The sequence below is a fragment of the Microtus pennsylvanicus genome, chromosome 18 (genome assembly GCF_037038515.1).
Source record: "Microtus pennsylvanicus isolate mMicPen1 chromosome 18, mMicPen1.hap1, whole genome shotgun sequence".
Taxonomy (NCBI): domain Eukaryota; kingdom Metazoa; phylum Chordata; class Mammalia; order Rodentia; family Cricetidae; genus Microtus; species Microtus pennsylvanicus.
In genome coordinates, this window is record NC_134596.1 from 40,164,684 (window position 1) to 40,189,205 (window position 24,522).

The 24,522-nt window shown below is 47.1% G+C and overlaps 1 protein-coding gene across 1 annotated transcript in view; it reads left to right on the plus strand.

Moving 5' to 3' along the window:
- Gab2 (GRB2 associated binding protein 2) overlaps window positions 1-24,522 on the plus strand; it is a 126,752-nt gene that overhangs the window by 99,162 nt on the left and 3,068 nt on the right. The window contains exons 3-6 of the mRNA XM_075952320.1: window positions 15,480-15,723; window positions 21,420-21,991; window positions 22,851-22,918; window positions 23,862-24,126. Coding sequence (XP_075808435.1) covers window positions 15,480-15,723; window positions 21,420-21,991; window positions 22,851-22,918; window positions 23,862-24,126 — 1,149 coding nt within the window. The remainder of the gene's footprint in view (window positions 1-15,479; window positions 15,724-21,419; window positions 21,992-22,850; window positions 22,919-23,861; window positions 24,127-24,522) is intronic.

Sequence of the window (24,522 nt, forward strand, 5' to 3'; positions counted from 1 at the left end):
GAAAAACATGACCCCTTTCTCCATTCAAAACCTTGATCCTTCTTCCTGCTCTGTCTATTTATACGAGACGTTCCCCCTCACCCCCTAGCAGCCAGCATAGATTAAGTCTAGTGTTACCTGCCAAAACCCACAGACTGAGAGGTAGCAGCAGTCTGGTCCCAAATTCCCACCCCAGCAGCTTTGGATAGCTCCCAACTATAACTTGAGATTCCCTGCTCCCACACCCCCTTGTTGCTATTCATAGAGGACTTGTGATTCTCCCAAGTGAAGGACGGCAGTAATGATGGTTGAATTGTCAGAGTAGATTCCAAAGTTCTGTCTTAACTTTCATTTTGGACCAGAGATAGAACTAGATTTTTGTATCAAGTGGTAAGTGGCATTTGTATTAAGCTGTCTTCTTGAATCCTTGACAGTCTTGAGGCTGGTTAAACATCCAGTTATAGATAGTTATTCTGGGGATTCTGGATGCCACAGGGTCTATGGTGTGGTCACATCTCCAGGATCTACACCAGGAGATTTCAGTTTTGTTATTGATTCGATGCACAGATCTTGCGGCCTTCAGCGGTAAACTAGGAGTCATTTAAAGCACTATTTTAAGCATTGCTTTTTAATCCAGTCCTGCATGGAACACAATACCTGAAAAGGGAAAGTAGGGTCGATGTGAAGGTTTCAGCAGAGAGGGTCAAAGGCTCCAAGTGAAGCAGGACCTGGGTGTTCTTCTCCCTCGCTCTCCTGCAAAGGCTAAAACACGGTATGAAAATACTGCCTGTGGTGGAGACCGGAGAGCACTGACCTTTAGGCCAGGACGAAGCTACGAAAACTTTTTATCGGTCAGCAACAAAATGGAAAACACCAAGAGAAAGACAGAGTTGATTTTATGAAACCAAGCATGGTCAGACTGTCAGGCTTCTTTATCCAGAGCCTCTCCGTGCTCACACGCATGCAACACGCTCTCTCGTGTGCACATAAAATCACAGTCCTACTAGATGGTGCTTTCCCCATAGCTGACGCCAGTAAAAAATGGCACCCCGGCCGGGCGGTGGTGGCGCACACCTTTAACCCCAGCACTCAGGCAGAGGCAGGCAGATCTCTGTGAGTTCAAGGACAGCCTGGTCTACAGAGTGAGTTCCAGGACAACCAGAGCTGTTACACAGAGAAACCCTGTCTCAAAAAAAAAATGGGGGGGGTGGAGCCCCAACTTGATATACCATGGCTGATTGATAGCCATGGGAGGCTGCTTTTTCCGAAGAGTGGAGGAATAGAATGGTGATGGGGGGGGGGATATTTGCAGGAGACGAAGGAAGTGAAACTGTGGGCAGGCTGTAAAAACAAAATAAGTACAAAAAGAGAAAGAATTTATTAGGAAATCAAAACAAGCAAATAAATACATAAAGTGGCAGACCCATTTTTAAATGGCCATTTCTAAAGGCACAGAGAGGAAGAGCAGGCTGTGCTCTAGCTCATCAATAGGATGGGACATTTGGAAACAGTGCTTTAGTGGGCCCCACTAAGTGTCACGAGGACCCGGTCCCCACCTCGGCTTCTGCAGTCATGCCCAGACCTCTGACTGCACCATCAAGTCCATTGCGTGCACACACCACTCCAGCATGACATCCGCTCCAGTTAGGATGAGCCCTGCACTCTTCAGTCTAACCTAGGATGAACCTGTCCTGTTTTTAATGTCATTCTCATAGAGCAGCGTCTTCCCAGACATTAAGTCATTGCCCAAAGCCTCGCTGCCCACTGGAAGGTGTCTGGGTTTCCAGTGGTGTCTACCTGAATTTCTGAAGAAAATCTGCTTCTGCTTCCCCTGAACCTGTTTCCTCTTCCTCTTGACCACTGCAGCCCACAGTGTTAAGTGCTGCCTCTGTTTCTGTTCTGTTTACTCATCCAGCCTCTGCCACGGAGAACCTGCTTTTTTATTCTCTCAGCCAGACTTCCTTTGTGAACCTTTTCATAGTTTGGGTTTGAGAAACGTGTACCAGAGGCTAGTCTTGAGCTCAGATTGAATGCCTCATCTTTTCAAGCGCTTGGCTTGGACCCTTCTTGATGGCTCTGCATCCTTATTAGCAAGGTTACATACTATCAGTTGAACAAATTAAAATTTAATTCTTTAAATTGTGTTTTTGAATTTAGCTTCAATATTATGCACCATGTGGCCACTAATAGAGATAGATATTTTGATACAGTTCTCTTAAATTATTTAGCTGCAGCTGGGCGGTGGTGGCGCACGCCTTTAATCCCAGCACTCGGGAGGCAGAAGCAGGCAGATCTCTGTGAGTTTGAGACCAGCCTGGTCTACAGAGCCAGGACAGGCTCCAAAGCCACAGAGAAACCCTGTCTCGAAACCCCCCCCCCAAAAAAATTATTTAGCTGCAGTGTTGGGCTATAACTTTGAAAACTGTCGTTTAATCTACTTTGTTTTAGAACTCCTAACTCATTTCCAAATGTTGTTTTCAGAAATGCATTGTTGAAATAGGAAAGAAGCATGAAAAATTTAAACTTTAGGGCTGGAGAGATGGTTCCGTAGTCAAGAGCACTGGCTGCTCTTCCAGAGGTCCTGAGTTCAATTCCCAGCACCCACATGGCAGCTCACACCCATCTATAACTCCAGTTCCAGGGGTCCTGACACCCTGTTCTGATCTCCAGACATGCATGTGGTGCATATACATACATGCAGGCAACACCCATATATACATTTTTTAAAAAGAAATTCTAATGTTATTCATAAGAGGCTGGGACTGAGATTTGTAGGTTGATTTTGTTTGCTTTATGTCTAAAAGCCACTTATGAATGAGTACATATCATATTTATCTTTCTGGGTCTGGGTTACCTCACTCAAAATAGGTAGCTCCGTTCATTTTCCTGCAAAATTTAAGATTTTTTTCTGCTGTGTAATACTCCATTGTGTAAATGTACTAAATTTTCCTTATCCATTCTCCAGTCAAGGGGCATTTAGGTTGTTTCCCGGTTCTGGCTATGACAAACAAAGCTGCTGTGAACACAGTTGAGCACATGTCCTTGTGGTACGATTGAGCATCCTTTGGGTAAATACCAAGAGTTACAGTATTGTTGGGTCTTGAGGTAGGTTGTTTCCTAATTTTCTGAGAAATCACTGATTTCCAAAGTGACTGTACCAGCTTGCACTCCCACCAGCAATGCAGGAATGTTCCCTTTGCCCCTCATCCTCTCCAGCATGAGTTGTCATCAGTGTTTCTGATCTTGGCCATTCTTACAGGTTTAACTTACAGGTATAAGATGGAATCTCAGAGTTGTTTTGATTTGCATTTCTCTGATGACTAAGGATGTTGAACATTTCCTTAAATGTATTTCAGCCATTTTAGATTCCTCTATTGAGAGTTCTCTGTTTAGGTCTGTACTCCATTTTTTTTCTTGGATTATGTGATCTTTTGGTGTCCAATTTCTTGAGTTCTTTGTATATTTTGGAGATCAGCCCTCTGTCTGATGTGGGGTTAGTGAAGATCTTTTCCCATTCTGTAGGCTGCTGTTTTGTCTTGTTGACCATGTCCTTTGCTTTACAGAAGCTTTTCGGTTTCAGGAGGTCCCATTTATTAATTGTTTCTTTCAGTGTCTGTGTTACTAGGGTTATACTTAGGAAGTGATCTCCTGTGCCAATGCGTTCAAGTGTACTTCCCACTTTCTCTTCTATGAGGTTCAGTGTGACTGGCTTTATGTTGAGGTCTTTGACCCATTTGCACTTGAGTTTTGTGCATGGTAATAAATGTGGGTCTATTTTCATTCTTCTACATGTGGATATCCAGTTATGCCAGCACCATTTTGAATATGCTTCCTTTTCTCCATTTTATATGTTTTGCTTCTTTGTCAAAAATCAGGTGTTCATAGGTGTGTAGATTGATATCTGGGTCTTTGATTTGGTTCCATTAGTCCTCCTGTCTGTTTTTATGCCAATACCAGGCTGTTTTCATTGCTGTAGCTCAGTAGTAGAGTTTGAAGTCAGTGATGGTGATGCCTCCAGAAGTTCCTTTATTGTACAGAATTGTTCTAGCTATCTTTTTTTTTTTGCTTTTCCATATGAAATTGAGTATTATTCTTTTGAGGTTTGTGAAGAATTTTGCTGGGCATTGCATTGAATCTGTAGATTGTTTTTGGTAAGATTGCCATTTTTACTATGTTAGTTCTACCTACCTAAGAGCATGGGAAATCTTTCCATTTTCTGGTGTCTTCTTCAATTTTTTTCTTCAAAGATTTAAAGTTCTTTTCATACAGGTCTTTCACTGGCTTGGCTAGAGTTACTCTGAGATATTTTATGCTATTTGTGGCTATTGTGAAGGGTGATGTTTCTCTGATTTCTTACTCAGCCCATTTATCATCTGTGTAAAGGAGGGCTACTGATTTTGTTGTTGTTGTTGTTGTTAATCCTGTATCCTGCTACATTACTGAAAGTGTTTATGAGTTGCAGGAGTTCCCTGGGACCACGGGTGTTTCTTCCTGGAAAAGTTTAGCAGTCTTTACAAACTGTGCAAACCAAGGGCTTTTAGCCTCACTCAGTTTCCTTGCAAGCACACCAGGATCCAGGCTCCAAATCTCAAGTTCCTTCGCCAACATCACAGTGCCTCTCCTGAAGCCAGTTTCCCTTCGGATGCTTTTGTGTGTCTCCTTGTTCCATAGGGGAAGCTAGAGCTCTTAGACTCCCAGCATCACATCCAAACTGATCAGTTTAAGCTATTGTTCAATTAATCCCACGGCGAATGATTCTCAGTGGGCTCCCACAGTTGTGGAGTTTACACCAGTGCCATCTTAGTGAGAGTTGCTGAGAAAGGAGCAAAATCTCCACCTGACAAAGCTGGTTAGCTTTAAGTATTTATTGTTAATGTTTTTTATATATATTTTCATGGAAAGTTTTCAAGGTTCAAATGCATCCCTAAAATCTGAATTTATGGTACCCACTGGATGGACTGATCCCCCCGGGAATGCTAATGGGTTCCCAGGGTTCCTTAGGAGGAGGATGGAAGTACTCCCGTGAATATAGATGAGCACTTTGCTTCTGTGGCAGGAGCTCGTGAATCAAGGACAAGATCCACCCCTTGAGACTGGCCTGAGATTGCTCGTGTAGTCCCTATGGCGGCTGCTCATGACTCATACACAATGACAAGAGTGTTTCATTCCAGTGGTTGCAAACATGTGTGGCCTTGGGTTCCACGCCCAGCACTTTCTCCCCGCCCTACCCCCAAATCAGCTTTATTTCAAGTATGAGAAAACACTTTGAGGGGACTACCTTTCAACAGGGACCCTAACCAGCCCAAGTTCCCAAGAAAGGAAGAGGAGAAAGGTGGGTGTGCTTGGTAAGGCAACAAGAGAGCTTGCTGACCTGATCACTCACGAATGAGCAGGACAGCACCTGGCTAAATACAGACTCATTGTCCAAAGCCAGAAGCATACACAGCCCAGCAAACGTCACACCGTGGGAACAGCTTCTTCCAGCCCGAGAGAATTTGGAACCTGGGGCCGCTCATTCATTCTGCTGATGCCAGGGAGGGAAAATTCTGACTGAACGGATTTCTTATCGAAACCCAGGCTTTTGCTAGGCCTGGAACACTGTGGGAAGCATCGTTAGAGAAACAGTGATCAGGATCCTGACTTGTAGTCTTGTTTTATGTGGCAGGTTTGTGAATTCCCAACTACCACCCGAGGCGAAACTAAGGCATGATTGATCCCGGCTAGAGGCCTGATGGAAGGCATTTGTGTCTCTCAGGGGGCTGTTCTGGGGCAAAGAGTCCTCCAAGGACAAGTAAGCAAGAGCCACAGCGCTAAGCTACAGCCACTCTCTGCCTTTCCTCTGTGCATTCCCCAGAATCAATTTCCGCTAATACATACCTCAGGATCGTATGCGCCAAGGTCAGGATGTTCTGACTTGGCTGCCCCGAGCGCTGAGATGTTCTTTCTCGAATTCTTCCGCGGAGGGGGTGAGAGAGCGGCACTCAGGGGAAGGTCTCCCGGGCTCTCTCTCACGCCCGCCATCTCTGCCACCTCTTTCGACTTCCTCTGCTTTATGACGACTGTAGACACTAGAAGACGTATTTTTGAACGTGGAGAATTATTTATAGTGGTCTTTAAGTTTGATCTAACAGATGTTTGCTTACTGCAAAACATTATAAACCCAGAACAAAACAACCCTCCTGCCAGCCAGCGTTCTGGTGGTCGGATCTCAAGGCTCCTTATAGATTCCCACGCTCTAGAGAATACTGCCTCGTTCTTAGACCAAGAGATTTGAACTCCAGCTCCACGGTTCATGTCTGATCTCACCGTAGAGCCTTGGACCAGCAGTTTCCCTTCCCTGGGCCACCGTTCCTTGAACGGTGGATGAAAGCTTTGGGGAGGACGAACAGTGGTAAATGAACTGGGCTCCAGGGAATCTGCTGTTGCCACCGGATAGGGTTGTCTATTCAGTGGAGCCTTTTTGTCTATTTGTCCTTATGGTTAGCAGTTTCTCCCTAGTTATGGTATGTGTGGAAAGACTATGAGAATTATGCCTTTGTCAATAATTTCGAGCTTGTGGTTATTAGTTCAAATGGCCTGGAACTGTCGACCCAGCCTCGCCCTTCCCTCTTGACCCATCTGTTTTTCTAGTGAGCTTTATTAGAGGAACATCCGCTCTTGGGATCCTCTACCGTTCTGTCTTTAAAACTCTTCCATCGACCGTTATCTCTTGCCAGACCTTTAGAAGCTCCCCTCTACCAACCCGCTTCTTGAAATAAAAACTAACGGTATATCGAGAATTAAATTATTGCTCTTTATCGACTGGGTGGTGCCGCTGATCAGTAGTGTGTGTATCAGGCCCTGGGTTTGATCCTCAGCACTGAAAACACAACAACACAAACACGCTAGTGCCTCTTCCTCTCAGAGAACTCTGCGGAGACTCCTCAGCATTTGGCATGGCCATGAGGGATGTGAGGCCTCATATAACAACATTAAATGTTTTGCCCAGAGCAAAAGCGAAGTGATTTCAGAGTTTAGATTTGAGGACTTGGATCCTGCTGCTTGGGAATTAGCTTTATAATTTCAGTGATACAGAGAAAAGGTTTGGAGGCGTTTGTTCCTTCATTGAACTTTCTGAGCTCTGTGGCTTGGGCACATGTGTGTAGGAACAGGACTACAAGTACTTGAAGAGGCAGAGGTGTCAAATCACCCTGGCACTGGAATTATGCACCACTGTAGGCTGCCCAGTGTGGTGCTGAGAACCAAACCCATGTCCTTGCAGGAAGCATGAAGAGCTTGTCCTCACAGGGTGACGAGGAGTACTTAGTAAGTGCTGGGTAAATGGTAGTTTTCATTTGTAGACGCTGTTGGCTCTCTGTTCTCAGTAGTTCCCCAGGGTAGCTGCCATCCATACATCCAGCTCATCCCTCTTGGCCCTCTTGAAGTCTCCCGGTAAGAAGGGATGTGCCAAATGCTTCCTACAAGATGATCTCGAATCCTTCCACGCCCAAGCCATGGAGCTCAGAGTTAGCAGAGACAGGCTTTGGGTCCAGCCTCATCTCCAGTATTTTGGTCTCCCTGGGTCTGGATACTGAGACCCACTGAGACTTTTAGGGATGTGGATTGTTTGGAGAGAAGGAATAGAGATAACAAGGGCATTCAGATAAGGGAACCGGTTGTTATACGGCCAGTCATCTTTTCCAGAAACCCCTGCCAGGTCTCCTTTCCTGCCTCCGTTATCACCAGCCTGTTGATGGCTGGCCCGGCCTGGGCAGAGCTCCTCCCCTGACACCCTCTGAGCGTTCCTGCACTGCAGTTTTGCAGGGCGGTGGGAGGAGTACTTGCATGCTGGGCAGCCTTCCCAGGGGTGGTTGTGGAAAGGAAGGGGAGTGATTCTGTAGAGCCGTAAAAAGAAGCCAGGAAGAAAAGGAAAAAATAAAACCCTGCTTAAAAGAAAACAAACTGACCGAGACATTTGCAGCCGTTATCTTTAGTCTAGACTTAGAGATAGAAGCCAGGCCAGGAGTCTGGAAACCTCCCTTCTCTCCGTGTAGCCGACCTTCCTAGCGACCCAGGACACATCACCGCGACAGCATGTCCATCTCATACCGAAAACATCCCAGACATACGTTCTCTCACGTTTTTCCTTTATCTGTGCCACAGTTTCTTCTCTCCAAAGGTTCCAGGCAATAAAAACAAACGTTGCAAACGTTTTATATCTGTGCATGGTCTGCTTCACACTCTGACCTCGACTCTGACAACAGCCACATAGCATGGGGACTATAGGCCAGGCGTTATCCTCCCAGCTCCAACTGGGGCGTGACCTCAGTCTGCTGCCTGCGGAACCAGACTTGGGGTCTGAGTGAACTGGCTGTTGTCCAAACGTGAAGGTCACTGTCTGGAAAGGATTTTTCAGCTTGCTCGGGTCTCCAAGTCGTATTGCCCTGCTGTAATTACGGGGTGAAGAGGAGTAAAGGAGGGGGCACGGGATGACGAAAATGGAAAAGGGGCCAGGTCTCTTAGTCAAGTATGTACCACTTTCAGGAGGACTGGTGTCTACCACATGCTCAGTTTTCACTTCAGAAAAGGAACTAAGAAAAAAATAAAGGTCGGATGAACCTTGTGTCTTGAGGCAGGGTCTCAGTATGCAATCCTGGCCGGCCTGGGACTTGCTGTGTAAATCAGGGCGACATCAAACACATCATGATTTTTCTGCCTCTACCTCCTTAATGTCTGGGTTAAAAGGGTGTGCCGCTGTGACTTCCTCCCCACCTTTTTCTGAGACAGGGTCTCATTATGTATCCTCGACCAACCTAGAATCCACTACATAACGCAGGCTAGCCTTGACTTCACAGTCATTTTCCTGCCTCAGTCTCCCAAATGCTGGGAATGTAGACACGAACTTCTATGCCTGGCAGGAACATATGATTAGATGCTATTGAGCTCTGTCCACACTTAATAGTTTGCTAGGGATTTGTATGTGTGTGTATGGTTTATTTGGTTTTCTGTTGTTTTGTTCTGATGTTTGAGACACAATTTCACTGTGTTTCCCAGACTGGCCTCAAGCTCACTGCCTAGTAAAGCATGACCTTGAACCCCCGGGATCCCAGGGTACGTGTCGCCGTGCCCAGACACGTATGGTCTTTTATAACCCGTCTGAAGCATGCAGGTTATTCAATCATCATGACAATCTAGTAACTGATATTTTGGGCTACAGCGATAGGTAAAGTTTGATCCTGGCTATGAAACTCAGGTAACCAGCATACACACTGAGCTGTCTCAGTGGCCATGAACGTATTTCTGTATAAGTTCATTTTACAGACAAATTTTTTATTTATCTAGGACATATACGTACATGTGAGACTACTGGGTCTTTTTGGAGGGGATAGGTATATTTAGCTTGTTGGGAAATTATCAAACTGTATGTCTAAATCTTTAATGAGATTTATTTCACATACCATTAAATTCGCCTATCACATATACAGTCCAGCAGGTTTTAGTGTGTTTATACGGATGTGCAGCCCTTTCCGCAGTCTTAATTTTTAAATATTTCATTGTTCCCAAGTAACCTCATAGTCCTTAGCGGTCACGCTCCCTTTTGACTGCCCCACCCCCACCCTCTGCTCAGTCTTAAGCATTCATTGCGCCTGCTTTCTCTGTCTGGGGATTTGTCTGGGTTTCCAAACCCTACACCGAAGTTACACTGTATGGTCTCCATCTCTTCTAACTGGCTTCCTTTACAAAGTCCTGAGGGTTCGTCAGAATGCTGCGCGTCAGTATTTCACTCATGCCTACGTCTGTGACTCCACTTTGGGGACTGCTGCATTTTATTTAGCCACTCAGTAGTCAGTGGGCAGTTTGGGCTGTTTCTCCTTACGTTTTACTTATTCTTGCGTGACATGTAAATGTGTGCACTGTGTGTGCACCTGGTGCCTGTGAGGGTCAGAAGATGGCTGGAGCCCCTGGAACTGAGTCACAGTGTTGGCGCTAGGATCCTCCGCAAGAGCAGTCCATGGTCTTAACCACTGAGCCGTCTCTCCAGCTCCATTGTGGGTGATTTCAATAGTGCTGTCAGAAACCTGCATGTATGACATTTGGGGGGGGGGGTGTTTCAATTCTCTATCCTTTTGGCAACCCTCAATACTTAGTGGTAGGGTGTGTGGTACTTGTAACTTTCCACTGCTGAGGTGGGTAACGTCCATCAAAGGCAAGCAGCCTACTTGCTAAGAGTTAAATAGCAAAGCAGAAGCACAGTTACAAAAGGAATCCAACCTCTCAGTTGTTTACTTGATGCATCCTTTTCTGTTAGATATGCCATCCCATGGAGAGTTTGTGCTGTCAAGTATTTGGATATAATTTTGATTTAAAAAAAAAAGATTATGTGCCCGGTGATGTGGGATTCCCCTCTGTATGCTGTGAAAACCACTGATTAATAAAGAATTGCTTTGAGTTGAACCTATAGTAGAGCAGAGCAAAACAAAAGTAGGCAGGAAAAACTAAACTGAATGCTGGGAGAAAGAATATCTGAGTCAGGGAGACGACATGAAGCCACTGCCAGAGACAGATGTGTTGAAACTTTGCTGGTAGGCCACGACCTCATGGTGATACACAGATTAGTGGAGATGAGTTAAATTAAGGTGTAAGAGTTAGCCAATAAGAAGCTAGAGCTAATGGGCCAAGCAGTGATTTAATTGATACAGTTTCTGTGTGATTATTATTCTGGGGCTAAGAGGCTAGGGACAAACAAGCAGCCTTTCTCCTACAACCCTGTGCTCTCCCTGCATGTTTGCCCACACACCAGAAGAGGGCACCAGATCTCATTACAGATGGTTGTGAGCCACTATGTGGATGTTGGGAATTGAACTTAGGACCTCTATTAGAGCAGCCGGTGCTCTTAACCTCTGAGCCATCTCTCTAGCCCCTAATTTTGAATTTTTTTTATTATAATCTAGGACCCTGAGTGCTTATAGAGTCATAAGTCATAGCACTACTAAGCCCTATCTAGAACACACATGTAAAACACACTCCAATTACTGAAGACCATTGCTGCCTAAAAGGAACAAAGCAGAGCAGCACAGAGCCCAAGCTGGTTGATACACTGCCTGTAGCCGACGGGGAAAGTGAGGACAGCATCCCCCAGCACACCCTGGATGGTGCACAGGCTGCTTTCCATTTGCAAAGGGCTCCAGGGATACTGGGCCTTCTGTGTCCATAATGAGGACACCTTATTCCAGTAAGCTGGATTCAGCTTTTATTAATTATTATTATCATTATTATTATTATTATTCCTAAAGCAAGCAAGACCTTATATGAAACTTGGGATTCATTCGATTGATTTTTTTTTTGAGGTCATGTTATAGGGGTGTTGGTATGTTGTTGGATGTTGGTGTGTGTATGCACGTGTGCGTGCACGTGCATGTTTTGTTGTCTTCTTTTTGAGATTATAACATAGTTCTGTCATCTCTCCCTTCTTTTTTCTTCCTTCAAATTCCCCCCATGTCATCCTCCTTGCTCTCTTTCAAATCCATGATCTCTTTTTTTTCATTGTTGTTGCATATCTATTTATCTTGATTCCTAAATACATAAATACAACCTTCTCAGTCTGAACGACGCCTTTATGTTTTCAAAGGCCATTTGGTATAGGATAACCAATTGGTGTGCTCTTCCCTGTGGAAGACTTCTCTGGCTCTAGCATTCCTCAGTTCCCTGTGGTTCTTTGTGTAGGTTTGAAGCCTTCCTGGCTCTGCCCACACCCTATCCATGTTAGCATGCCTATTGTTTTTCTTGTTCAGCTCCTGTTTAGACAATCGTGTTGTTGAGACTTAATAAATGTAGATTCTGACATCCCTAGGAGATAATTTCACGACAAACTCCCTGTTCCTTTGGCTCTTACAATCTCTCCACCCCCTCTTCTGCAGTGATCCTTAAGCCTTGGGTGCAGGGTTTGTATTGTACTTCTAGCCCTTGAAACCAGGCTCCACAACTCTGCATTCTGATTGGCTGTGGTTTTCTATGATAGTCTCCATCCGTGGCAAAGAGAAATTTCCTTGATGAGGGATCAGGACTACACTTATCCATGAGTATAAAGGACAAATATTTATAGTTGGGGACATAAGGGGACAAATTTATGTGTACACTGCGAGTGCCTGATGCCCAAGGAGACTAGACAAAGGTGTCAGATCCCCTGAAACAGAAGCCAGAGACAGTTGTGAGCCAAATCCCAGTCCTGGACTAGGACAGAAAGTGCTCTTAACCCCTGAGCCATCTCCCCAACCCCAGGGCAGAGATTTCTTATTGATGCTTTGTTTTGTATTGAAGACAGGATCTCACTGAAACTCATGTAGTGCAGGCTTCCCTCAGACTTGCGTACTTTCTCTGCCCAGGACTCTGTAGGGCTGTTACAAGTATGAACTACAATGTCAGGCCAGGCAGAGCTCTTTTGAAGTTGCAGGGTTGGTGTGAGCCAGCTTTAACAGAGCTTGTCTAGATCTACAGACTAGAGCTACATAGAAACGCCAGTGGTCTCATAGAGGACCCAGCTCATCCCAGCTCCCGCTTCATCTTTTTAACGCATAAAGTACAGATCTTCACCACAAGGAACAGACACATCTGGATTTGTGTGCTAGGGAAAATCTTTTTACTTACTCAGTACACTCATTCAATAATTTTATTTGTATGTATTGAATGCACCCAGGCAGTTACAGTGCTGGAGATACAGAAACAATTGGAACATACGAGATTATCTATACCCCACTGTCAAGACTGTCCCAGGCCTGTGACAAGGTTGAGCAGGTAAAGGCACCTGATGCCAAGTCTGACAGCCTGATTCCACCACTCCACCCCACCCCAGCCCTGCATCCACACGGTAGAAGGAAAGCCAGCTCCCAGGAGATAGCCACATCTCAGAGATGTTTTATCGGGTTCTGTTCTGTTTCTGTCTCACTACGTAGAGATCCTCTATACGTAGACACATATGCCCTGCGGCGTATACCTATCCACCCCCAACACAAACATAATTAAAGGAGTAAGATAAGTAAATCGAGGTAAGAGAGCTTGTCGATATCTTCCAGTTCCCTGTGACTCTGAGAGGCAAATGAATACACTGAGTCCTAGACTGACTCCAGTCCGCGCTGAAGGCAGAGGGCTGCGGGGCAAAGATGATGGTCCCTTTATTTGTGCACTGCAGGAGTGAGGGAGGCACTGGGCGACAAGATAAAGTATACAGGATATTACAAAATACCCTTCATTGTCACACCGAAGCACCTTTATTCCGAAGGCAATGAGAAATCAGTAACTGTTACTGAAGATGTAGCACTTTATTATCCTTTGTGTCTTATTTGTTTTGGCCAACAAATATTAAGTCACGTGATTCAGGAGGCATGACCCAAGGCCACGGCTGTTAGGAAAGGGTTGGAATCTCTGGCTTCACTGAGTTTCAGTCTAATGCGGAAGGAGCCCAGTCATGAGGGGGAGACTGGCGTGTTCCTGGAAATACTCTGGAGTACAAGACGCATCAGTAAGAAATACAGTTGAACAAATAAACAAGAAAATACTATTCAGAGAGACAGAGCTCTGTAGGCATCGTAAGGAGAAGCCACCATCGCTGAGTGGGGCAGTGCCAGGCTGACACGGTGCTTGGCTGACTGACTGATGGAGAAGGTGTTGGTGTGTTTCCCTGAGATAGGAAGCACTGGGAGGAGACTGGCTTAGGTTGCTCATCTCAAGCAGCTGACAGGACATACGAAGGAAGAGCCCAGCAGGTAGGGGGTGTACAGGAGGAAGCCAGGACGACCGGGGCTGGAGATGAAGTGTGAGAGCTGCCATCCGTCACAGGACGGTCTAGAACTAGGTCGTGAGGAATGCAGATGTAGACAGCAAGAGGAAGCCAGATAGTCAGCTGAGAGTGTAGAACCTTATCGGAGGGCTTCTTATCCCTCCCCTGTGTCTTCTCAGCAGAACAGCTGTGTTCCTCCCCCATGCCATGACCACTCTGTGTCGGGTATAAACCGTCTCTCACCCACCATTAGAGAGTTCATTCCACAAACCTAATGGAGTAACAGATGCATTGATTCTGTTAACATCATCCAGGTCACTAGGAGACCTGTTATAGGAATTCATTTTGGAGATCAATATGGCTCTTGTGGAGCAGTTTTCCCCAGAGGCTCACTGGCTTTCTCTCCTCTGCCCTGACTGTATGGGGGGTGACCAGAGAGTGATTAGCACTAATGCACCAATGACCCTGCCCTGGGTCATGCGGACAGTGCAGCCTGAAATAGGTCAGAAGAGAGAGTAGCCAAAGAACCTGTCTCCTCCGATAGGATCTGGATAACTTAGAAAGCCATCATCCTCAAAACGGTCCTCCCTAGCTAGCATGTCACCTGAGCGCATTTATACCTTTATTCCGTATTTCTTAAGAACATGAGTTTTACTGTTGGAATTTTTAAATAGCAAAGGTTTTTCTTCTATAACCATGGACTAAGAACGGTTGATGTAGGTAAATGCTGGGACTGTATAAGCAATAACCTCACTGACACACTTCTCAGAAACCAAGAGCAAGAGAGCACAGTGGCCAGAGATCTGAAGGGAGTGTGCCCTGGAACCTGTCAGCACCCAGAAAGAAAAAGCGTTCAAGAAGGTTTTGTGGGGATGTAGCATCTGCATGGGATCTTGAGGTCTTCATATCAGTTTGCTAGGAGTGTAGAGATGAAACCCAGGACGAAGGAGCAGTGTAAGGAAAACAAAGAATCACAGAAGAAAAAGCCACTATGCTCAGAGACCGAGGATGCTTCCATCTGCTTTGCTTGTGTGTGGAGAGAGAGTAGGAAGTAGGTCAGACTAGGAAACGAGGACCAAGCTTAAAGAACCAGCCCATGAATAAGGCTCTGAGCTCAGGTTGTAGTACTCTAAGCCTTTTTCTGTCCTCAAATACCTCACTTCCTTCCCAATCTAACAGAGGAGAGTTTGAGATAAGAAGAAACAAAGAAGGACCAGTGGACAAGAAAAGTAGGGAACAGAGAACCAAGTTGTCCTTGGAGAGAAACTGAAGAGCACCCGGACAAGCAGGGTCTAGTCTGAAGGGCAGCTGGGATGTGTTTGTGCTTCATCGCAGAAAGGCAAAGATTCTGGACTGAGTCAGTGAGTCTGAAGTAAGCAATGTGTCCTTCAGCAGAGCCAGAAGCTTCCAGAGGATGGTAACAGCAGGAACCCACCATGCCTTACATGACTCCATCCTAGAAGCTTCCAGGGGATGGTAACATCAGGAACCCGCCATGCCTTACATGACTCCATCCTAGAAGCCTTGACTTACTTAATTTGTTTCTTCAGGTTTTGGTGGTTGTTTGGGGCACAGGGTTTCTCTGTGTAGCTCTGGTTTTCTGGAACTCCCTCTGTAGACCAGGCTAGCCTCGAACTCACAGAGATCCGCCTGCCTCTGCCTCCCAAGTGCTGGGTCAAAGACGTGCGCCACCACCGCCCGGCTCCCTTCCTTCTTTCACTCACAGAGCTCGCTCTTCTTTCCACAGACTCCCTGAGAAACCTTTCTTCAGCCGGCCACGGTCCCCGCTCCTCTCCTGCTGAGTTCAGCAGCTCCAGCCAGCACCTGCTCCGAGAAAGGAAGTCCTCTGCCCCTTCCCACTCCAGCCAACCCACTCTGTTCACATTTGAGCCCCCCGTGTCAAGCCACATCCAGCCAGCCTTGTCCACCAGTGCGCCTCAGGAGTATCTCTACCTACACCAGTGCATCAGCCGGAGGACGGAGAACGCGAGGTAGGAGACAACAGGGGGATTCGTGGTCACTCAGGTCCTGTTACTCCTCAGTCCCTGGGTTTCAGCTTTAAAGACGAAGAATAAGAAGCATTAAGGAATCAGAGTGATGGTGGCACCCACCTTCAATCCCAGCACACAGGAGCAGAGGCAGGAGGATAGTTGTGAGTTCAAGGACAGCCCGGTCTACAGAGTGAGGTCTCAGACAGCCAGGGCTACACAGAGAAACCCTGTCTCAAAAGAGGAAGCATCGGGGAATAAAGCTTCAGAACTACAATGTAACAATACTACAATGTAACAATCAAATTTCTTGCTGGCTTTAAGAGCTCAGCTGGTAAACACTGCTGGGCAACTCCTTGTTTCTCCGCTCTAGGGTGGTGCTGCTCCTGATAGCAACTACCGCTCAGACATGTCTGTGTAGCCTTACATTAGCTAAGTGAGAGAAATTTTAAAATTCAATTGCTCTGTTATGTCTGCAATTATTACTTTTCTCCTGGTAAGAAGCAACTTAGAGGAGGAAGGGTCTGCTCTGGCTCACACTGACAGGAGCATGGAGCAGCTGGTTTGACTGCATCCAAATTAGGATGCAGAGATAAATACTGACACTCAGCCCTCTCTCTCTGTTCAATTCACTCCAGGATCCCATCCCAGGGAAAGATTCCCCTGAAGCACAGGTTTAGGCTGAGTCCTCCCTCTTCAGTTTAACTCTCTAGAGACACCCTAGTAAACAACATAAGAGGTATCTTATCCTGCCTGCCACGGTGACATAGTCAAAGCCAGCTATACCTCAGGTGCCATGTGACTCCTACTAGACAGCAGGAACAGAAATGTATCCATCATCTTAGAACATTCTGGGACACATTCTCGGCACAGAGCTATACCTATTCTTATGAGCTTTATTCTCACTGTTAGAAGAAACAAGTGCAGAGCTTTGCCAAAATAAGTTCTCAGCTGCCACCATATCCAGATTACAAATCATGTTCCTGAATTAATTTAGTAAGGCATAATTCCCGTTTTTAAAACTAAGGCGAAGAAGCAGCAAGATGGGTCAGTGGGTAGAGTCAATTGCACACAGGCCTGACTTTGTGATTTCAGTCCCCAGATCCCACAAGGTGGCAGGGGGAACCAGCTTGCAGTGGTTGTTCTCTGACCTACATACATGTGCTGTGGGAGTTACCTGCACACACACACACACACACATTGTGGTGGTTATAAAGGCCTTGACTTGACTTGAGGAGAAGCAGCTGTAAAAATGTGGACCCATCGCTAAGAAAAATAGGAACAGACTAAAATACACATAGATTTGGGAGATAGTCTTAAAGGGCTCTAAATGTTGTGATCAATGGTTTCCACAGGTGTGTACTAGAGGGGGTAACAGCGAGCTTCAGGAGCAGTGTAGAAACTCTGAGGGGCGTTTTAGGAATCCCAGTTCCACCGAGAGCATAAACCATGCCACACTGTGCCTCTAGGACTGCAACTCACAATTACAGACGACGTCTTAAATGTAAACAGTAAAATCCCAAAGCTCTAGAAAAGTTCTAAGGCTGCAGTCCGTGATGGCAGGGAAGGCATGGCAGTGGGCAGCTCTGTCCTCGGCTGCGGAAGCAGATGGTGTAACTTGTTATTTGCATCTCAGTGGATCAGGAAGCAAGCCCATTTTAGGACACTCGAGGTCTGCCCCCTCCCCACTTAATTCCTCCCGGTAGAACCCATATTCCTCCAAAATAGAATCACCGTTTGGGGACCAAATATGAAACACAAAAACCTATGGAGTCATTTCCCACCAGGCCTGTAATATAGACTAAAAGAGAAAAGCCACAGGAGATCAGTAAAGAATTGGGTTTTTGAAAAGCTAAATAAAATTAAGTCTTTTAGGTAGACTAACTAAGGATAAAAGATGCAAATAAACTAGAGCAGAGCCTGATCTACAAAGCAAGTTCCGGGGCTGTGGCAGCAGCAGAAGGAAATGGGAGCTGGGAACCAACTCTGCTTTTGTAAAGGGAATGAGTCTGTTATGTGAGTCACGAGGCCAGGGCTGGAGTCCAGGCAAGGGGCTGTGTTTGGGAACGAGGGAGCAGTTCTGTGAACTACAGAGGAGGGTTCTAAGGCTGAGGAAACCTGGAACATAACTTAATGGTGTCTAATGTCCACCTAACATTTACAAGGCCCTGGTTTAATCTTCAGCACTCTAGAAATAAAAATTGAAAAAATAAAACTAAGCTTTAATTTAATTCCAGCATGTGGGAGGCAGAGGCAGGGGGATCTCTGTGAATTCTAGGCCTGCCTGATCTACAGAACTAGTGCCAGGAAAACCAAGGCTACACAGAAAAGCCGTCTTGGGGCAGGGATAAAATCATGAAGGAACGAAGATTTCAATACGGTAGACCAAAAGAAGAAAAGGTCAGCAGGGCATGGTGGCACTTGCTATATAACCCCAGCACTTGGGAGGCAGGGGCAGTGAGGGTCTAGTGTCTATAGTAAATTTGATGAGGACACTCTAAAGCATAAGACAGAAATAAACCTAAAGGCTGGGGTGCAGCCCTAAGTCACTGAGGCTGTACTGATGACAGAAGGTTAGTCTAGGGAGCTATCAGCAGGATGCAAGTGACCAGAGGGTCCTGGATGACATAAAATCCTGATAGATCAGGATGGGTAACCCCTCGATTCTGGCTTCCCAATACCAGAGAGTCAAGGCAGGAAGGGGACCAGTCCATTCTGGAATGTGTCCGTTGTTACTGCAGGATGCCTGTGATGCTCTGCCACTGCTGGAAGTCTCCCTGGACTACCAGATTTTTATAGAGCTGAACCAAACTAACTGAACCTTTTACATTGACAGCTGCCATTGCGTGACTTTATTGTGTATAATGGTGGTGACCCTGCTTCTGTGCGATAAGTGATTTGGATTCCATACGAGTGAGATCACGCGGTGTCTGTCTGCCTTACCTTCTGCATGCTTCCTCCAGCCCGAGCAGCATGTAGGTCCTTAAACATGCCAAGCTGTGTCACAAGCTGGACTGCCTGGGAGAAAGGCTTCCTGGCACTTGGCGGTGGCAGCGCCACCACCAGGCAGACTCAGACTGGACTAGAGTGGTTTCCAAGCACAAGCATGTGGCATCCCTGGACCCATTGTCTGGACTGGACAGGAAGGAGGACATCAGCCAGTGTTTGTCAGATAAACAAATCAAATGAACACATCTGGCAGAGGGCTGGATATCCAAGGACAGTAACAAGACAATATGAACACACTCTGTACCTGCTGTCCATTCTCCTGCCTCAGCTGTTCTGGGCCCTAGCTTGGTTATGTGTTTAGAATCGACTGGAATGGGAGAAACGAACGCGAGGGGAGGGGAAGAGGAGAGAAGAGAGAGAGGAGAGAAGAGAAGAAAGAGGAGAGGAGAGAGAACAGAGAAGAGAGGCGAGAGAGAGGCGAGAAGAGAGAAGATAGAGGAGAGGAGAGAAAAGAGAGGACAGGAGAGAGAGGAGAGAAGAGAGAGAAGAATGAGGAGAGAGAAGATAGAAGAGAGAGGGAAGATTGAAGAGGGAGAGAAGAGACAAGAGAAAGGAGAGAAGAGAGAATGAAGAAAGAGGAGAGATAGGAGAGAAGAGAGAAGAGTGAAGAGAGAGAGAAGAGAGAGGAGAGATAGGAGAGAAGAGAGAGAGAAGAAAGAGGAGTGAGAGAGAGAAGAGAGGAGAGAGAGGACAGAAGAGAGAGAAGAGAGGAGAGAGAGAGGAGAGAGAGAAGATGGGAGAGAAGAGAGAGGAGAGGAGAGAAGAATGAGGAGAGAGAGAAGAAAGAAGAGAGGAGAGAGAGGAGAGAAGAGACAAGAGAGGAGAGAAGAATGAAGAGAGAGGAGAGATAGGAGAGAAGAGAGAACAGAGAGAGAAGAAAGAGAGGAGAGGAGAGAGAGGACAAAAGAGGAGAGATGAGAGAGAGGGGAGAAGAAAGAAGAGTGAAGAGGGAGGAGAGGAAAGAGAGAGGAGAGAAGCGAGAGAGCAGAGGAGAGAGAAGATGGAGAGAGAAGAGAGAGAGGAGAGGAGAGGGAAGATGGGAGAAGAGAGAGAGAAGAGAGAAGATGGGAGAGGAGAGAGAAGAGAGAGAAGAGAGAGAAGTGAGAGGAGAGAAGAGAGAGAAGAGGAGAGAGAAGTGAGAGGAGAGAGAAGAGAGAGAAGATGGGAGAGGAGAGAGAAGAGAGAAGAGTGAAGAGAGAGAGAGGAGAGGAGAGAGAAGCGAAAGAAGAGAGAGGAGAGAGAGAGAAGTGAGATAGGAGAGAGGAGAGAGAGATAGATGAGAGAGGAGAAGAGTGAAGAGAGAGAGAAGAGAGGAGAGAGAGGAGAGAAGAGAGAGAAGATGAGAGAGCAGAGAAGAGAGGAGAAGCGAGAGAAGAGAGAAGAGAGAGAGAAGAGGAAGAGAAGAGAGAAGCGAGAGAGGAGAGAAGAGAGAGAGAGGATAGGAAAGAGAGAGAGGAGAGAGAGGGGAGAGGAAAGAGAGAGGGGGGGGAGAGAGACCTGGCCCACACACCTGGTTTTTTTTTTTTTTTTTTTTGGTTTTTCAAGACAGGGTTTCTCTGTGGCTTTGGAGCCTGTCCTGGACTAGCTCTGTAGACCAGGCTGGTCTCGAACTCACAGAGATCCGCCTGCCTCTTCCTCCCGATTGCTGGAATTAAAGCTGTGCGCCTTCATCTCGCTCCGGCTCGTCTTTCTTCTTTCTACTACCACCTGGTGACCACACCTGTGGCCAGTCTGCAGCAGCAGAGCTAAGAGAAATCAAATGACCCACCAATGACCCCTGAGAATGCACAGGTCTGAGGGTGTTCCTGCACCTTATCCTGATAAGAGTTCCCAGGGCGGGTTATTAGGTTCCTAAGCAACCTCTGGTCCACAAAAGACCGAGAATTACTGCTGAAGGTGTTGATCCCTCTTCTCCCCCACCCCAACCAAGATGACATCCTCGGAAGGATCATCAGAGAGAGAGAAAAGCTCCCTGCTGTTCAAACCTCACCCTTCAAAGCACTTATGCAGAACCCAGTTTAACCACACTCTTGTGAAACGGGAGGCTCAGAGCCTCTGATCCAGGTGGCTTCTCAGAAGTCACCAAGACCTCCTCGGTCACATCAGGGAGTATGTCTTGACGATGGATGGTCACATGGTGTGGCAGTAGCAATGCCAGGACCTGACATAGATGTCCTCTTCGCCGTTCCTTTATTTCCCTCAACCATCATTTAAAATAATAAAAATACCAGTTTCTATCCTGAATAGAGCTCCCAAATAGAACCCATTTTACCTATGTATTTTTAGAGAGTAAATGACTTGCTGTCTCCCACAACCTGCCACTGTCTCCTCGCTTTTGTCCTTGTGTTCTGTGGTCATTCAAACGACTGGTTTAGTTGTATCTCTGGGGCGCAGGAATGACCCTGTTCCCTGCCAAGGACAGTCACAGGAGTCAGGAGGTTCGCAAAGATTAACATTGCTGGAGCATATACATGCTAGATACCAGCGCTGACTTCCTAAATAATCTTCATAGTATGGTTTTAATCACTGTGTTGGAGATGCCAAAAGAGTCTCAAGATCACGCGTTAATATGTGGTAGGAACTAGGTCAACCTCGGATAGGTCTGACGCCTCAGGATTCCCACGCCAACCAGCTGAACATGCTCAGAGCATCCCCTGCCCCCTTCTCACTGCCCCTTTTCCCTCTTTTAGGAGTGCCAGCTTCTCTCAGGGCACCCGGCAGAAGAGTGATACGGCCGTGCAAAAAATTGCCCAGGGCAATGGACACTGTATCAACGGAGTCAGCGGTCAAGTCCACGGCTTCTACAGCCTCCCCAAGCCAAGCCGACACAACACAGAATTCAAAGACAGTACTTATGACCTCCCCCGTAGCCTGGCTTCACACAGCCACACCAAGGGCAGCCTCACAGGGTCCGAGACAGATGAAGATGTGTACACCTTCAAGACCCCCAGCAACACCCTGTGCCGGGAGTTTGGAGACCTCCTAGTGGACAATATGGATGTTCCCACCACCCCCCTCTCAGCCTACCAGATTCCTAGAACATTCACACTGGACAAGAACCACAACGCCATGACGGTAGCCACTCCTGGAGACTCAGCCATAGCTCCCCCACCCCGGCCCCCCAAGCCAAGTCAGTCAGAAACACCTCGGTGGGGCAGCCCTCAGCAAAGACCTCCCATCGGCGAAAATAGCAGATCCGTAGCTGCTACCATCCCCAGGCGCAATACCCTCCCCGCAATGGACAACAGCCGACTCCACCGAGGTCAGTGCAATCCCTGGCTGAGACCAGAGGGCCGGGGAGGTGGCCAAGGCGTTCTCCGTGTATGGCGAACCCTTGGTCACCCCTAAGCCAAGCTCAACCTAAGGACCAAGCTCAACCTAAGGCAGCGTCCATGCGGTCCCCTTAGCAGTTAATCCTCTGCCCAGCTGACCACGTGACCCCCACCTTGGAAGAAGGGAAGCAGACTCTGCCTTAGAGATATTTTGGAGGCTCAGATAAAACTATTTAAAACTAAGTCAAAAATGTAAAAACAAATTTAAAGGACTAGCAAACCTATGTGGACTCACAGAAAATAATACGAAATTACCTTCAGGGTATTTTCATGCTATACCAACAGCTCTGGTTGCAATCTGAACTTTGACCCGAACCCCTAAGTTCTATCCTCGCTTGTCCCAGGTGAATTCTAATGCTGCATATGCCCTCTGTTCAGTGAGCTCTCTCTAGAGTTTGCACAGCGGCACTTTAGAGCTCGGCAGTTGGTCGGGCTATCTGAGCAGTCACCCTGTACTGTGGAAGCTGTATCATACATGCGTGTGCCCCTGCCTTTCAGAGCTCACCCGCTGGGAAAAGAAAACTAACATGTAGTTAGTCTCAGTGCCATTACTAACATATTCCCAGAGGTGAAGGAAGTAGGAGAAGCCAGGGTTGAAGTCAGGAGGCCCTCTCTGCAGGCACCCCCACTGCAACAGATCTGAGAGCAAGAGGGGTGCGTGGCAAGCAACACCCTGTCCCTCGAAGGCCCAGCAGCACCTCTGGGAACATCAAGAGAATGGCCACACTGGACCGGGGAGTCAACATGGGGGACAGTGTGAGTATAACCATTGTCCTTCCTTCCTCACAGCTTCTTCCTGTGAAACCTATGAGTACCCAACCCGAAGTGGGGAGAGCGCCAGCTGGTCTGCCGAATCTGTGAGTGAGCATGTTCACCCTTTCCTGGGGGGGTGGGAGTGGGATTTGATCAGGGCCCCTTGGGTCAGTCAGGGTAGAGAAGCAGCCACACCCCATGTAACTAAAAGCACATCACCCAAAGAACGATGGTAATTCCTTCAGGATCTGCCTACTTGTCAAAGTCCAACATCCTAGGGAGGTGTCTACTGGCAAATGAGAATGGTACTCTCATCTGATCCTGAGACACACCTGGAACACAATGGAGCGGGCACGTGCCAAAGTAGAGGGTCCTTCCTCTGAGGCGACAGCCCTGCTCGCCTGCTGGCATGCCGAGTAGGGACATAGCAGAAGTGATGGCAGCTTCCGTGAGGATCCCAGGCTGCCTCTGGAATGGGTTGACCAAACCTGTCCAGGTTGGAAGCAAGCCGATCAGGGCTTAACCCGCTGCAAAGCCAGGGAGGAAGATCCGTGTGGGCAGATGTGCTCTGTCGCACAATGGGGTGAAAGTTGGAGGATGGCTGTCGTTAGGGCTGCTGCACTGTGTACACAGGTCTGGGGACTGCTCTACCTGCAACCTGCTGTGACCTATGCGTCCAGGATGTGCTGGCCAGGGTCTATACTGACTTACCTGTGGTGAATCCTGAGCTATTTCTGGCCTGAACTAGCTAGGCGTCTGTAACTTGAATATTCCTGCCATGAGCCATAGGCTTGAGTAGCCACAGAGTTTTGTACTTAAATCTTATCGGAAATTATAGATGGCTCCTAAGAGGTCATGAAGGCAAGAAGGAGCTTGCAGAGCTCAGCTCACCTCAGTTCCCACTCTCTTTATTTGGTCTTCGCAAGGTCTCCAGTGTAGCTTCAACAGGTATCCAACAAACTGGAACAGACAGCTCACCTTGTACAGAGTCTCACCTTCTTTTCACTACTTACAAGTAGGTCTTTTCCTGGTTTTTTTTTTTTTCAGCCAGGGAAGACTATCGTGGGTAGATCAGACAGTACCAGCTCTGATGACAACTACGTGCCCATGAACCCAGGTTCTTCTACCCTGCTGGCTATAGAACGAGCAGGGGACAATTCCCAAAGTGTCTACATCCCCATGAGCCCAGGGCCCCATCACTTTGACCCACTTGGCTACCCATCCACTGCCCTTCCTATCCATCGAGGCCCCAGCCGAGGAAGTGAGATCCAGCCACCCCCCGTCAATCGCAACCTCAAGCCTGACCGGAAAGGTGAGCCTACTCTTTCCCCCATTCTGTGTCTTAAAGAGACTAGGCATCTACGGGACGTAGTGGGTGTGGCTGTTTGCAGATAATACAGACTCAGACTTGGGATTTGTTTCAAAGGATCAAAGGAAAGCATCTAGGGTGTGGCACATGGTCTACCACAGGTGTGCTGTAGCAGCGGACCCATGCATGACCAGCATGGAGATCAGGAAAATGTCCAAACTAGATTTCTGCTGGCCCTAGCTGAGCAGCGGGGACTCAAAGGGAAGAGTAGGAAGTTGGGCAGAGATGCTGCCCATGGGTCTAGCCTACTTGGACGCTGAGGTTTATTGTGCCACTTTTCTTCAGTGTGATCTTTGTAACTTTTTAACTGTCTAAAATCAGCAGTAGCTGTTACTGTGA